We start from the raw sequence: 13361 nt of genomic DNA, 5'->3' as shown, positions 1-13361 counted from the left end.
GCCATAGAATACCAGAATTGGCAGATGCACCACTGGTGCCCTGTGCTTTTTACAGATGAGAGCAGGTTCACCCTGAGCACTTGACAGAAGTGAAAGGGTCTGGAGAAGCCATGGAGAACATTATGCTGCCTGTAACATCATTCAGCATGAGCAGTTTGGTGGTGGGTTAATGATTGTCTGGGGAGGCATATCCATGGAGGGTCACACAGACCGCTACAGGCTTGACAAAGGCACCTTGGCTGCCATTAGGTATCAGGATGAAATCCTTGGACCCATTGTCAGACCCTATACTGGTACAGTGGCTCCTGGTGCCCGACATTTCCTGGCCTCATGTAGTGAGAGTATGCAGGCAGTTCCTGGAGGATGAAGGAATTGATACCATTGACTGGCCACCACTCTTTCCTGACCTAAATCCAATAGAACACCTCTGGGACATTATGTTTTGGTCCATCCAATGCCACCAGGTTGCACCTCAGACTGTCCAGGAGCTCAGTGATGCCCTGGTCCAGATCTGGGAGGAGATCCCCCACAGCACCATCTGTCATCTCATTAGGAGCATGCACCAATGTTGTCAGGCATGTATACAAGAACACAGGGGCCATACAAAGTGCTGCTGCACAATTTTGAGTTGCTGCAATTAAATTTTGGCAAATTGGACTAGCCTGCCACATAATTTCACTCTGATTTTGGGGCGTCTTTGAATTCAGGGCTCTGTAGGTTGATCATTTTCATTTCCATCAAATGATGTGGCATCCTTTCGTTCTTAACACATTACCCAGTCTATATCAGTATAGATATCCAGGAGGATTTCTTTTTCCCATTGAGATCTGATGTGTTTTCAAAGTGTTCCTTTAATTTTTTGAGCAGTTTATATATATATATATATATATATTGTCACGCGATAAACATGACAAACACGCAGTAAAGTCCATGTATGAAATAATAGCGGTGAAGTTATGTCCAGTGATTTGAATGAAGCGAGGGAAATGGAAAAACACAGTCCTACCGGTAGTTGCTGAAGTAAGTTGACAGATGAATGGTTCAGGAGCGCTCCTTCTTCCGTGAAAGCCAAATAATCCAGACAACGTCCTCAGTAACAGTAAACAGGTAGACGAATGATTCCAGACCCCAACAAACAACACAATCCAGGACACGAAGATGTAAAGCAGGAAACGACAGGCAGTTCCACAGATAAATACAAGCAGCAAACGACCAAAACAAAACTTTTTCCTCTTCGCCCCCTGCCCTCCTTTTGAACCCCTCTGGCCACCTTTGCCCCAACAGCCCTGCAAGGACTGCTGGGAGATGCAGTTCTAACCAATGGTAGCACTGCTACAATCCCCCTCCCCAGGCCGTGGTGTACGGCCGAACCAAGGCTTGAGGTTAGCGATGTTAACAGTGTCTACTTTCTTCGTCCCCGGCAATCCCCACTCTACTGCATAGGTCACTGGTCCTTTCTTTTGGACTATAGTTGCCGGGCCGAACCACTTCAGAGCCAGTTTAGCTGTGAATTTATCGGAGGCTTTGGAGAGGGGATGAGTCCTGATCCAGACTTTCTCCCCAACTGAGAATTGCACAGGCTTATGTCTCCGGTTGTACGACTGAGATTGTCTGGACTGGGACCTCACCATCCTCTCCTTTACCTGTTGTGTGATAAGTTGTAGTGTTTGCAAATGATCATGTATTGAGGTGTCTGGATTGGGTGGTTTATGATTAATTACCCTCTCTAGTGGACCGTTTAGCTGTCTGCCTAAAGCTAACAATGCAGGGGTCTCACCCGTAACCTCGTGCACCGCCGTGTTCAATGCGAACCGCAGCTCAGGCAGCCACTTTGTCCAATCCTGATGATGGTCTCCGACGAAGGATGCAATCATTGTCTTCAGGGTCCGGTTCACCCGCTCAGTGCGATTAGATTGGGGATGGTACGCTGTTGTCTTCAGGTGCACCACCCCCCATTGCTTCCAAAATTCTTCGCCTCTGAGCTGGTAAACTGCGGGCCCCGGTCTGAGATGATGTTCTTCGGCACCCCCCATCGGGTAAAGATCTCATCCTTCAGGGTGGAACATATCTTCTTGGCTGTGGCATTAGCCATGGGAATAGCTCCACCCATCGGGTAAAATAGTCCACAACCACCATCAGGTAGGTCTTCCGGTCCTTACTAGTGGGTAATGGTCCCATTAGGTCCACGCCTAGGCTCTCCCCCGGGGTAGTGATGGTTACTGGCTGGAGTTGACCTGAGGGGAGACCAGGTGGGGTTTTGTATTGCTGACAGGTGGTACAAGTCTGGACATGGGACCAGACGTCTTTGCGTATCGTCGGCCACCATGCCACCTCCAAGACTTTAAACAGTGTCTTAGTATGCGTCCAAGGTGACCACCGATCGGGCTGTCATGGTAATACTGTAGGAACTTGGGCACGTATGTCTCGGGCACTACCAACTGATAATGGTAACCCCGGTCTTTTGTTGGAACACAGCGATAGAGTGCCCCTTGAAGTTCCCTATAATGTATGCGGTCAGACCTCCCCCCTGAGCCCTCTCTCAACCCCTGACACACAGGACTGGCTGCTTGAGAGTGAACAATTTCCTGCATGTTCAGGGGAAGATCAGGCCAAGGGTTAGAGACCGATACCGCACATACCATCGGTGCGGCTCGTGCACCGGGATAAGGCATCGGGCACCACATTAGCACAACCCTTCCGATAGCACACCCTGAACGTGAACTGTTGGAGGCGCAAAACCCACCTTGTTAGCCTAGACGTGGTCTTCGGCAATTGAATGCCCAGGTCAGAGCCCTATGGTCGGTGTAGACTTCAAAGGATGTCCCTCCAGGAAGTGACGCCACTTTTCCACGGCCCACACGACAGCGAGGCATTCCTTCTCGGTGGTGGAATAATTATACTCGGCGCCCTTCAGTGACCGTGAAGCATAGGCCACCACTCTCTCTTCTCCTTGGTTAGTTTGAGCAAGAACGGCGCGAGTCCGAGGTCACTTGCGTCTGTGTGGACCTGAAAGGTTAATTTGGGATCAGGCTGTGCCAGGACTGGAGGTGATATCAATGCCTGTTTAAGTCTTTCAAAGGAGTCCTGGCACGTTGGTGACCACTCCCAGGGGGATCCCTTCCTCAGCAGCTGGAACAAAGGGGCAGCGATGTCGGCAAACCCATGCACAAATTTGTGGAACCACCCAGCCATCCCCAGGAAGCGCTGGAGACTTTTACCTCCTGGGGCTGGGTAGTCCAAGATGGACTTAATTTTCTTTGGGTCTACCGGACCCGTCTGCCGACACCAAATGGCCGAGGAAGTTTAGATGGTCCTGTAGAAATCTACACTTCGGTGTTGAGTGTCAGATGAGCCTTCTGCAGTCGCTGGAAGATGTGATCAAGGTCCTTCAGATGTTGTGAGACAGATGGGGAGAATACGATGATGTCATCAATATACACGAAACAGGTCTTTCCAATGAGTCCCGGAGGACCTGCTCCATAAGCCGTTGGAATGACGCCCCAGCGTTTTTAAGTCCAAAGGGCATCACCCGAAACTGGAACAACCCCTCCGGGGTGATGACGGCAGTCTTCTCCATACTACTCTTCCCCATCCTCACCTGCCAATACCCGGACTTCAGATCAAGGGAGCTGAAAACCACTGCCCCATGCAAAGACTCCAAGATGTCATGAATGAGGGGCATGGGGTAAGCGTCATCTAAGGTCTTCTTGTTCAGCTCCCGATAGTCAACACAGAATCGGTAGGTCCCGTCGGCCTTCTGAACGAGCACCGCAGGGCTAGCCCAAGGCGAGGTGGAAGGCTCAATGACCCCATCCGCCAACATCTGGTCGACCCACTCCTTGATTATTCCTCTTTTCAGAGGCGACACTCTGTAAGCTCTGTGCCGAACAGGGACAGGGTCGACTGTGTGAATGTGGTGACACACCACCTCAGTCCGACCCAATTTGTCCGTCCACACAGAGTGCCACCTCCTAAGCAGCGGCTGAACAAGCTCCGGCTGTTCAAGAATAGCCTTCTCTACTGGGCTGGGCTCGTCCACCAACTGCGCAAGGTAATAACACAAGTTATGCCAAACCAGATTACTTTGAGCCTTCGTCCCAAACCGATGGACTCCACCCCGGCAACTCATACTCCAGCGCGACAGATGGATGGTAAGACCTACCGACACCAGAGAGTCCATTCCCAGTAACAAGGGCATTGACAGATGGTCATCTTCCAGGATGTAAACTTCTGTCTCCCAGTGTGTCTCATGTAAGCAGAACCTCATGGGAACCCTGCCCTTTGCCCGTCGCCCTTCCATCCGCAAGAAAGAATTTTACTTTTGCACTTTCCCTTAACTGCTCATGAGGCACTTTAAGCTTTTCCCACAAGCTGTATTTCATAAGGGTATAAGTGCTCCCTGTATCTATGACTGCCTCTCCAGTGACACCCCGCACTTGTATGGGCACCACTAAGAGGGGCAAGGTGGCTTGCACCAAGGTGAGATCGGCCCGGGGATCCACTGGGGCTTTCCCTCGTGGTTTGGACAGGGGACATCTCGAGACGTGGGACCCTTCGAGACCCACTCAGCCCGATAGCCGCCCAATCCTTTTCCACTCGGGACCCCACCTTCACCAACTCATCGACCGATTTCACGACCCCCCTCAGAGTAGCAGCCACCCGAGGGTCACATGCATCAAGGACACGTCGCAATATCTCTTCCTCACGCATGTCAGATCGCCACTTCAGACACAACGCACGGAATTCAAAGACAAAGTCCGGAGGCTCTGCGATGGTTTTTGCACAAAGGTCCGGAGCTTTTCTTCCAACAGCGCCTGGTATTCGTCAGAGAGGAACGCATTCAGGAAAGCAGCGCGAAACTCCGCCCAGGAGTTGTATTTGTGCCGCTCAGCAAACCACCAAGAGCGTGCCGGCCCGCTGAGTGCCGTGTTCAGGAATCCCCGCAGCTCGGCTCCACTCAGAGGATGCAGCTCCACGAACATGTCGACCTCCTCTACAAAGTCGACAATGCCCGTGGGTGCACACTGAGGGCCAGCTTTGGAAACTCCATCCGCGGTACCGCAACGGACAAGGCCGACTGTCCCCAGTCGTTCCTCACTCCCGCTACAGGAGTCGACTGCCCCAGTGGCTGCGTGACGCACGCCAGCTCTCTTGCACCTGCCTCCTGATCTCCTCTCTCATATTGGCTTCCAGGCGCTGCACACACTTGGAAGGACTGCTCCAGACGCTGCACCCTCACAACCGCCTCTCCGGAAACTCGGGCGGCCGTGGCATCGATAAGATCATGGACAGTTTCATCACGATTTAGAAAACTGCGGGCGATGTCATCAACCCGCGTCTCTAGCTGTTCTAGGCGCAACGTCAGGTCTTGCAGAAGCTGTCCCTCGCCGATCTCGGGCTGCTCGGACTGGAGACACACGGGGTATCCAGCAGGCTCAACTCCTCCTCGAGAGGGGCTCTGACCGTAGTGGACGCGCCTAGGCAGCGGACGCACATCAACCAGCGGTTCACTAAGTTCAAGTTCCTCGCCCTGCACTGCGCTTACAACAGACATGCTTCTGAAAGAGTGTAGTGAAGTCGCACTAGAAGGTGTCGTAAATAACCCTGGCTCCTACCCGGCTCGCCAAAATCTGTAGCGGTCAGAAGCCGCTAAGATTCACACCGTCGAGAAAGACGGTGATTTATTTATTTTATATGAGGATTACCAGGGACAACCCCAGCCTTGGCACGACACACACCACACACACTACAGAGACAAAGAAAACGCCCTGGGAACTTAAACGACAAAAAGTATAATGAAATTAAATTACTAAATGAAAACAATAATACCACCCTGATCCCTTGGCAATATTACAATTAACAGATAAACATGACAAACACGCAGTAAAGTCCATGTAAGAAATAATAGCGGTGAAGTTATGTCCAGTGATTTGAATGAAGCGAGGGAAATGGAAAAACACAGTCCTACCGGTAGTTGCTGAAGTAAGTTGACAGATGAATGGTTCAGGAGCTCCTTCTTCCGTGAAAGCCAAATAATCCAGACAACGTCCTCAGTAACAGTAAACAGGTAGACGAATGATTCCAGACCCCAACAAACAACACAATCCAGGACACGAAGATGTAAAGCAGGAAAACGACAGGCAGTTCCACAGATAAATACAAGCAGCAAACGACCAAAACAAAACTTTTTTCCTCTTCGTCCCCTGCCCTCCTTTTGAACCCCTCTGGCCACCTTTGCCCCCAACAGCCCTGCAAGGACTGCTGGGAGATGCAGTTCTAACCAATGGTAGCACTGCTACAAGGTAATCCAAGTTCTCCAGGATGGCACATCAATACGTGTCATTGCCGAAGGTTTGCTGTGTCTCCCTGCACAGTCTCAAGGGCATGGAGGAGATTCTAGGAGACAAGCAGTTACTCTAGGAGAGCTGGAGAGGGCCATAGAAGGTCCATAACCCATCAGCAGGACCAGTATCTGCTCCTTTGGGCAAGGAGGAACAGGATGAGCACTGCCGGAGCCCTACAAAATGACCTTCAGCAGGCCACTGGTGTGAATGTCTCTGACCAAACAACCAGAAAGACTTCATGAGGGTGACCCAAGGGCCCCATGTCCTCTAATGGACCCTGAGCTCACTGCCCAGCAGCATGCAGCTTGATTGGCATTCGCCATAGAATACCAGAATTGGCAGATGCACCACTGGTGCCCTGTGCTTTTTACAGATGAGAGCAGGTTCACCCTGAGCACTTGACAGAAGTGAAAGGGTCTGGAGAAGCCATGGAGAACATTATGCTGCCTGTAACATCATTCAGCATGAGCAGTTTGGTGGTGGGTTAATGATTGTCTGGGGAGGCATATCCATGGAGGGTCACACAGACCGCTACAGGCTTGACAAAGGCACCTTGGCTGCCATTAGGTATCAGGATGAAATCCTTGGACCCATTGTCAGACCCTATGCTGGTACAGTGGCTCCTGGTGCACGACAATTCCTGGCCTCATGTGGTGAGAGTATGCAGGCAGTTCCTGGAGGATGAAGGAATTGATACCATTGACTGGCCACCACTCTTTCCTGACCTAAATCCAATAGAACACCTCTGGGACATTATGTTTTGGTCCATCCAATGCCACCAGGTTGCACCTCAGACTGTCCAGGAGCTCAGTGATGCCCTGGTCCAGATCTGGGAGGAGATCCCCCACAACACCATCTGTCATCTCATTAGAAGCATGCACCATGTTGTCAGGCATGTATACAAGAACACAGGGGCCATACAAAGTGTTGCGTACAATTTTGAGTTGCTGCAATTAAATTTTGGCAAATTGGACTAGCCTGCCACATAATTTTTTCACTCTGATTTTTGGGGCGTCTTTGAATTCAGGGCTCTGTAGGTTGATCATTTTCATTTCCATCAAACGATGTGGCATCCTTTCGTTCCTAACACATTACCCAGTCTATATCAGTATAGATATCCAGGAGGATTTCTTTTCCCACTGAGATCTGATGTGTTTTCAAAGTGTTCCTTTAATTTTTTGAGCAGTTTTTATATATATATATATATATATATATATATATATATATATATATATATATATATATATATATATATATATATATATATATATAGTCACCCATGAGCATCCTTTCGGGGACTCATCAAAGTATAACATACCACTCCAGGAAGAGAGAGGGTGCTGTCACTAAGTGTGTTGCCTCCCTTTCCCCTTCCATAGCTTCGAGAAGATGTCCCATGAGGGAAACTGACTGCACCCCTTTCAGTCAGAATGCTGTTAAAACCCAGGCTCCCCAGAAAGAAGACATGTATTTTTGGACTGAGCTAACTTCAAGACAGTGCTCCCTCCTGACCAAGACGTACGCCAAAGAACAGATAACCTTTGCCTTTCTAGTCTGTTTTCTTTTCACTAAACTATTGAGATTGTGCCACTGTGCACTTTTTTAGCTTTTGTTTTGCTGGAATTAAACAGGACAACCTGGCTGATGTCCTAACTTTTCACATTTCTGGAGGGGAAGTGGATAGACTATGTATAAAAAGTATTGTAATTTCTAAATGGTGTATTCAAATACCCTTAAATTAAAGTATGCAAAGTGCACTTTATCACATCTGAATTGTTTGATTTGTAATTTTGTGGAGCAGAGGTGTAAATCAAGGAGAAATGTGTCTATGTGTATATAGCATGAAAACTCCTTGCAGATTGTTTCTTTAAAGAAAAGCCCCCAGTCTTTTTCTCCGTTTTTGTGCAAAACAAAATAAGCAGAGACACCATGGTTTCTCTCCAAGAAAAAATCAGTCCCTGTTTTCCTTCAACGCTACTTGTAAAGTTTTTATGTCTAGTTAAAGTTGAAATATACAGCAAAATTATGAATTGTATGTCTTTTTTTTTTGCATTGGTTTCAGTTGAAGTAAATGGAAGGAAAATGCACCATTTAAAATAAATAAAGTTCTGCAAAACTCTGCTATATCCTAACACAAGGTCACAGGGGTCTGCTGGAGCCAATCCCAGGCAGCACAGGTCTCAAGGCAGGAACAAACCCCGGGCAGGGCGCCAGCCCACCCCAGAGCACACACACACACACACACCAAGCACATACTAGGGGCAATTTAGGATCGCCAATGCACCTAACCTGCATGTCTTTAGACTTTGGGAGGAAACCAGAGCACCCGGAGGAAACCCATGCAGACACGGGGAGAACATGCAAGCTCAGCTGGTAGAGCAGAAGACTGTAGTGGTTCCTAACATGTATATTTTCAAAAAGAACCCACTGAAGAGATACTTAACTACAAAAATTCAATTACTATGTTTTCTCTCTGTTTCTCTTCTGTTTTGCATTGGTTTTTTTTTGGCCCATCAGAAACTCTGCAAACTTTTCAATGGAAGGAAAAACAAGCCTTAAAAGAAAAGGATACGGGCTGAGATAAAAAGATGAGTGAGAGAAGACAGCAACAACATTCAACACATGAAAAACAATTAACAGAGCCAAACCTCACCCACACCTCCATTTCATTTACTGTCTTTCAACAGAAGGTAGTAGGACTCAACATCAGTAGGAATGGCATTTCATCACAGAAGACACATTAATACTTCCATTCCATTTGCACTTCAGAGAGAACAGTTTCTCTAAAACTGTCTTTTAACTACAGTGAAACCTACATGCACACAGGCAGAATATTAAAGCTCTATACAAATTATGCTTTGGCCAGAAATTAATCAAAATGTGATGGTTTTACTATCCACCATAATGTTCCAAACAAACTCATACCTGGACTTCTTCTTCAGTATCAGCAGTGAAATCTGTTATGATGGACTGTAGATCTGTCATATACTCAGCATATCCTCCAGGTCTGCTGTATTTTCCGGATTTCAGATTGTTAATCAAGTCCTTTTTAAGATCTTTTATTAATACAGTACATCTTTCCAATGACGTCTCATGCATCTTTTTCAATTTTTCTTCATTATATTTTTTTGTAGTCATCTACATTAAAAAAAACAAACATCAACATTTGATAAAAGTCTATTATTGCACCACTCAATACTGCTGTATTTTAGAAAGTATTTATGCAAAACAATGTCTAAATGTTACCAACTATATTGTGAAAAGCAGCTCTAAAGGACATAAATCCTTTTCTTGTGTAAAAAGATATCACTTGGTGTGGGTGTTACCACATTGTCTGTCTGCTACACACATTCCTCTGTAGTCTCCAAACAAAGATTAAGTATGACCTAAGAAAGTGCTCTCTTCCAATCTTTTTTGAATATCTACCCTACTGCCCTTTGTATTGAAGGAACACATAGATTGTTTAGCATAGCAGTGCTAAGTATTATACTTATTAACAGTTTATCTTGTGTGTATACATTATTTTGATTCTTTTTAGAAGTATCCGGATGATATATTGGGACAGCTTAGCTATTAGCTAAACAAACCAGCTTGATGTACTGAATGTTCTCCACTCATACTATATGTCAAATTGTTTATGTTTCTATTGCATTTGTCAGTGGCTTGTTTGCCTTTTAATTAGAAAGTGGCGATATATGTCACAGGTCTTGAATGAATAACTTAATTTAATAAGGGAAGAACAGAAACTCACTGATTGCAAATGACAAGGACATCTGAGAATTCATTGGGGCATGTAGGGCCTTGTAACTGAACAGCAGTTGGCCGATGAGTGTGATAGCCAAAGCCTGATCACAGATGTGACAGAGATTTGCTAAAGGTCTGTGACTGTACTGTTTGTGCAACAACCTAGAAATGAGAATTCAAATAGCCTATACTGATAGATCTCAGGCTGTGGGTTATTTTTACTTGTCTATGAAGAGCCAGTAAAGGCACATAGAGTATTGTAGACATTGGATAAGACTGATAATGTGTTCCATTTACTCAAGTCTTTTCTTATAAAATGTACGTCTGAATCACCTGGGGCCTCATGCATAATGGCGTGCGAAGAATCAAACTAAAACATGGCGTACGTACAAAAGCGGAAATGTGCATATGCACAAAAAATCCACATGCATAAATCTGTGCACATGCCAGCTTCCACGTTCTTCTGCTACGTAAATCCTGGTCAGCGTGAAATGTAATGCACATACATGCGTCTGCCATCCCACCCAGTCTCCTCCTAGAATTACGCCTCTTTGAATATGTAAATCAATATAAATAGCTGTTCAATGTTCTGGGGAAAATAGAAGAATTTCAGTGAATACCAAGTGGATGCAAGAAAAAAACGTACTATTTGTTGGTTTTAACAGTGGTATAAACAACAAAAGGAAGCTGATCGAGTGACAAAGAGTGTTGGAGAAACTCAAAAGCTCAAGTTCACAAAGTCGTACAGTGCCCGAAAAAAAGAAAGTTGTCAGATATCGAAGTCACCGTGAAAAGGCGAGTCATAGCCCATCGTCTGAGTGTCATATGGAAGCTTATTATGGTACAGAGAAAAGAATAGGGACACAGTAGGAAAAAAAGCTTGAAATGTCAACTTTAATCTTGAAATTTCCACTTTAATCACATAGCTTATTTTGTCATTAAAGCAGAACGTCATAAACTTCATCTTAAAATTGTTTAATTTACTAGTTTCTCAAATCCCATCATAGCTAAAGTAGCATGTTAAATGCTTTGTTTGTATGTGTTCTTCTATGTGCACTATGTGTGTGAATCACTACTGTACGTGCTTCTTAAACGGGCTTTCTGTTCCTCCAGCAGGACACAGAATATGTTACATTCATGGTATTACAACTCTCTGAACAATTTAAATACTAAGATGAATACTTGATATCATTTTCATGATGATAGGAATTAAAGCATGTATTAAACATGGGAACACGGTGGTGCAGTGATAGTGACAAACTGGCGCCCCATCCAGAGATTGTTCCAGCCTCCCAGAAGATGCTTCAGGCCCCTGGTGCTTATTTTATGAGAAGAAGGTGGCTGGTTTAGGGGGTCAAGTTACAAATATGATAGGGCAACGCCATTAATGGACAGCTTCCTATTGAACTTATCCATGATTTACACAAAATTATGGTGCCTTACAACAGGGCAATCTGATATCATTAAGTTTCTTTTGTTCCCGAATTACATCAGAGTTTTTTTTGGGGGGGGACAGTCAACTGCTTACAACCAAAAGTCAACCTCTGACATCACAAAAGAGAAAGCACACAAAAAAACAAGCAAAATCCGCTGTTTGAAGTTTAAAGAAAGACTCATCTTTTCTCATTCACAAAAATCCATACAAAGTATTCCAAGCTTGTTTATAATATTTCCAGTAATAATCTATTATTACAAAATGTGAACTTGTGTGCCTTTGAGCATAAAGTCTCTCCTTAATGATGTCAAAGGCAAGGTTTAAAGCTGATTTGTTCAAATTGACTGACTCTTCTGGAATAACAACTCTGATGTTATTCTAGGAATAATAGAAACCTGCCCAAATCAGATCCACTGTTACAGTGGCAAGAATCTGAATTTTGATTTTACTTTGACATTTTACAGCTTTTCTTGTCAATCAACATAATAATCATCAATAAAATCCCATGTAACTATATTAAGCTTGTATCTATACTAATAAAAGGCAAAGCCCTCACTGACTCACTCACTCACTCACTGACTGACTCACTCATCACTAATTCTCCAACTTCCCGTGTAGGTAGAAGGCTGAAATTTGGCAGGCTCATTCCTTACAGCTTACTTACAAAAGTTTGGCAGGTTTCATTTCGAAATTGTACGCGTAATGGTCATAATTGGAACCTATTTTTCTCCATATACTGTAATGGACGTTAGCTCGATGGGCGTGGGGGCGGAGCTGCGTGTGACATCATCATGCCTCCCACGTAATCACGTGAACTGACTGTGACCGCAGTACGTAGAAAAGAAGGAAGAGCTTCCAAAGAGCGCTGAAGAAAAACGCCAAATACTTTATTCGCGAGATACAAGTTTAATGAGAAGACACGAGGTATAAACGAGACTTTGGATCACTTTGTAACGGAGTTAAAATTGCTGCAGCGAGAAACTTTTAAGTGCCGGGTCTTAGCTAACATTAAATAAAGCCGTGGACATTGCGAGATCGCACGAGATAGCACAGGCACAGCTCAGAAGCTTCGATGCATGTACTCCGAGCGGCTCACGTGAACTGACTATGAACGCAGTACGCAGAGAAAGCAAGACCTCTAAAGAGCGCAGAGACTTTTCATCACGTGAACGTGTCTGCAAAAAGTGCCGTTTCCTGCACTTCAAAAATACTACAAAAGTTTGGCAGCCAGCCGCGCGTGCGTAGTTGTGCCGGCCTTTGAGACGCGGACTGCGCTTCTGCCTTAAGTGAAAGTAAACATTTTTTTCCTCCTTCCCATGAGCTATAGCTCAGACAACTGTTAACACGGGATCCCATTTCTAGACCACGGCAAACTAATATTAAGGCGCTTCGCACTTTCTTTTACACGTATACGATTATGAGGTTGTCAGGTCGGATTATGAAGACATGCACAGGAGTGGAGGATCGACATTGCCATCCCGGCCAGTTAATGGCAGGGCCATCTCTCCAGTCTACACGAGACCCACCGCGACACTCATATCGTCAGCGAAGACCTCTGTCTACACTATATAAAAGAAAAAGGCAAGTTTCCTTTCTTTACACCTTTTTTCCTTTTATCCCAAACCAAAGCTTTCTCTCTTAACTCTTTCAGGGCTGATGTCAACTTTTGTCAAAAGGAGTAGTTGATGATGGTAATCAACTGAACACTGTGGAAAAAGCCAACTGTTATGTTTTAGTTGGGCTCTCGTTGCTCGAAGTAAAGTTAACTTCATTGGTTTGACCAAAATTTCTTGTGCTCCCATGAGTAGCAAGGTGCAAACAACAGCAAAAATGGCAGT

At 45.5% G+C, this 13361-nt stretch overlaps 1 protein-coding gene across 4 annotated transcripts in view; it reads right to left on the bottom strand.

The window, feature by feature from the left end:
* LOC120542412 (guanylate-binding protein 1-like) overlaps positions 1-13361 on the bottom strand; it is a 91927-nt gene that overhangs the window by 23196 nt on the left and 55370 nt on the right. For all 4 annotated transcript variants that reach the window (XM_039774881.1, XM_039774882.1, XM_039774884.1 and 1 more), the window contains exon 9: positions 9270-9482. In XM_039774881.1, coding sequence (XP_039630815.1) covers positions 9270-9482 — 213 coding nt within the window. The remainder of the gene's footprint in view (positions 1-9269; positions 9483-13361) is intronic.

Source organism: Polypterus senegalus, chromosome 13, assembly GCF_016835505.1.
Source record: "Polypterus senegalus isolate Bchr_013 chromosome 13, ASM1683550v1, whole genome shotgun sequence".
Taxonomy (NCBI): domain Eukaryota; kingdom Metazoa; phylum Chordata; class Cladistia; order Polypteriformes; family Polypteridae; genus Polypterus; species Polypterus senegalus.
This window is presented reverse-complemented; position numbering and strand designations above follow the sequence as displayed.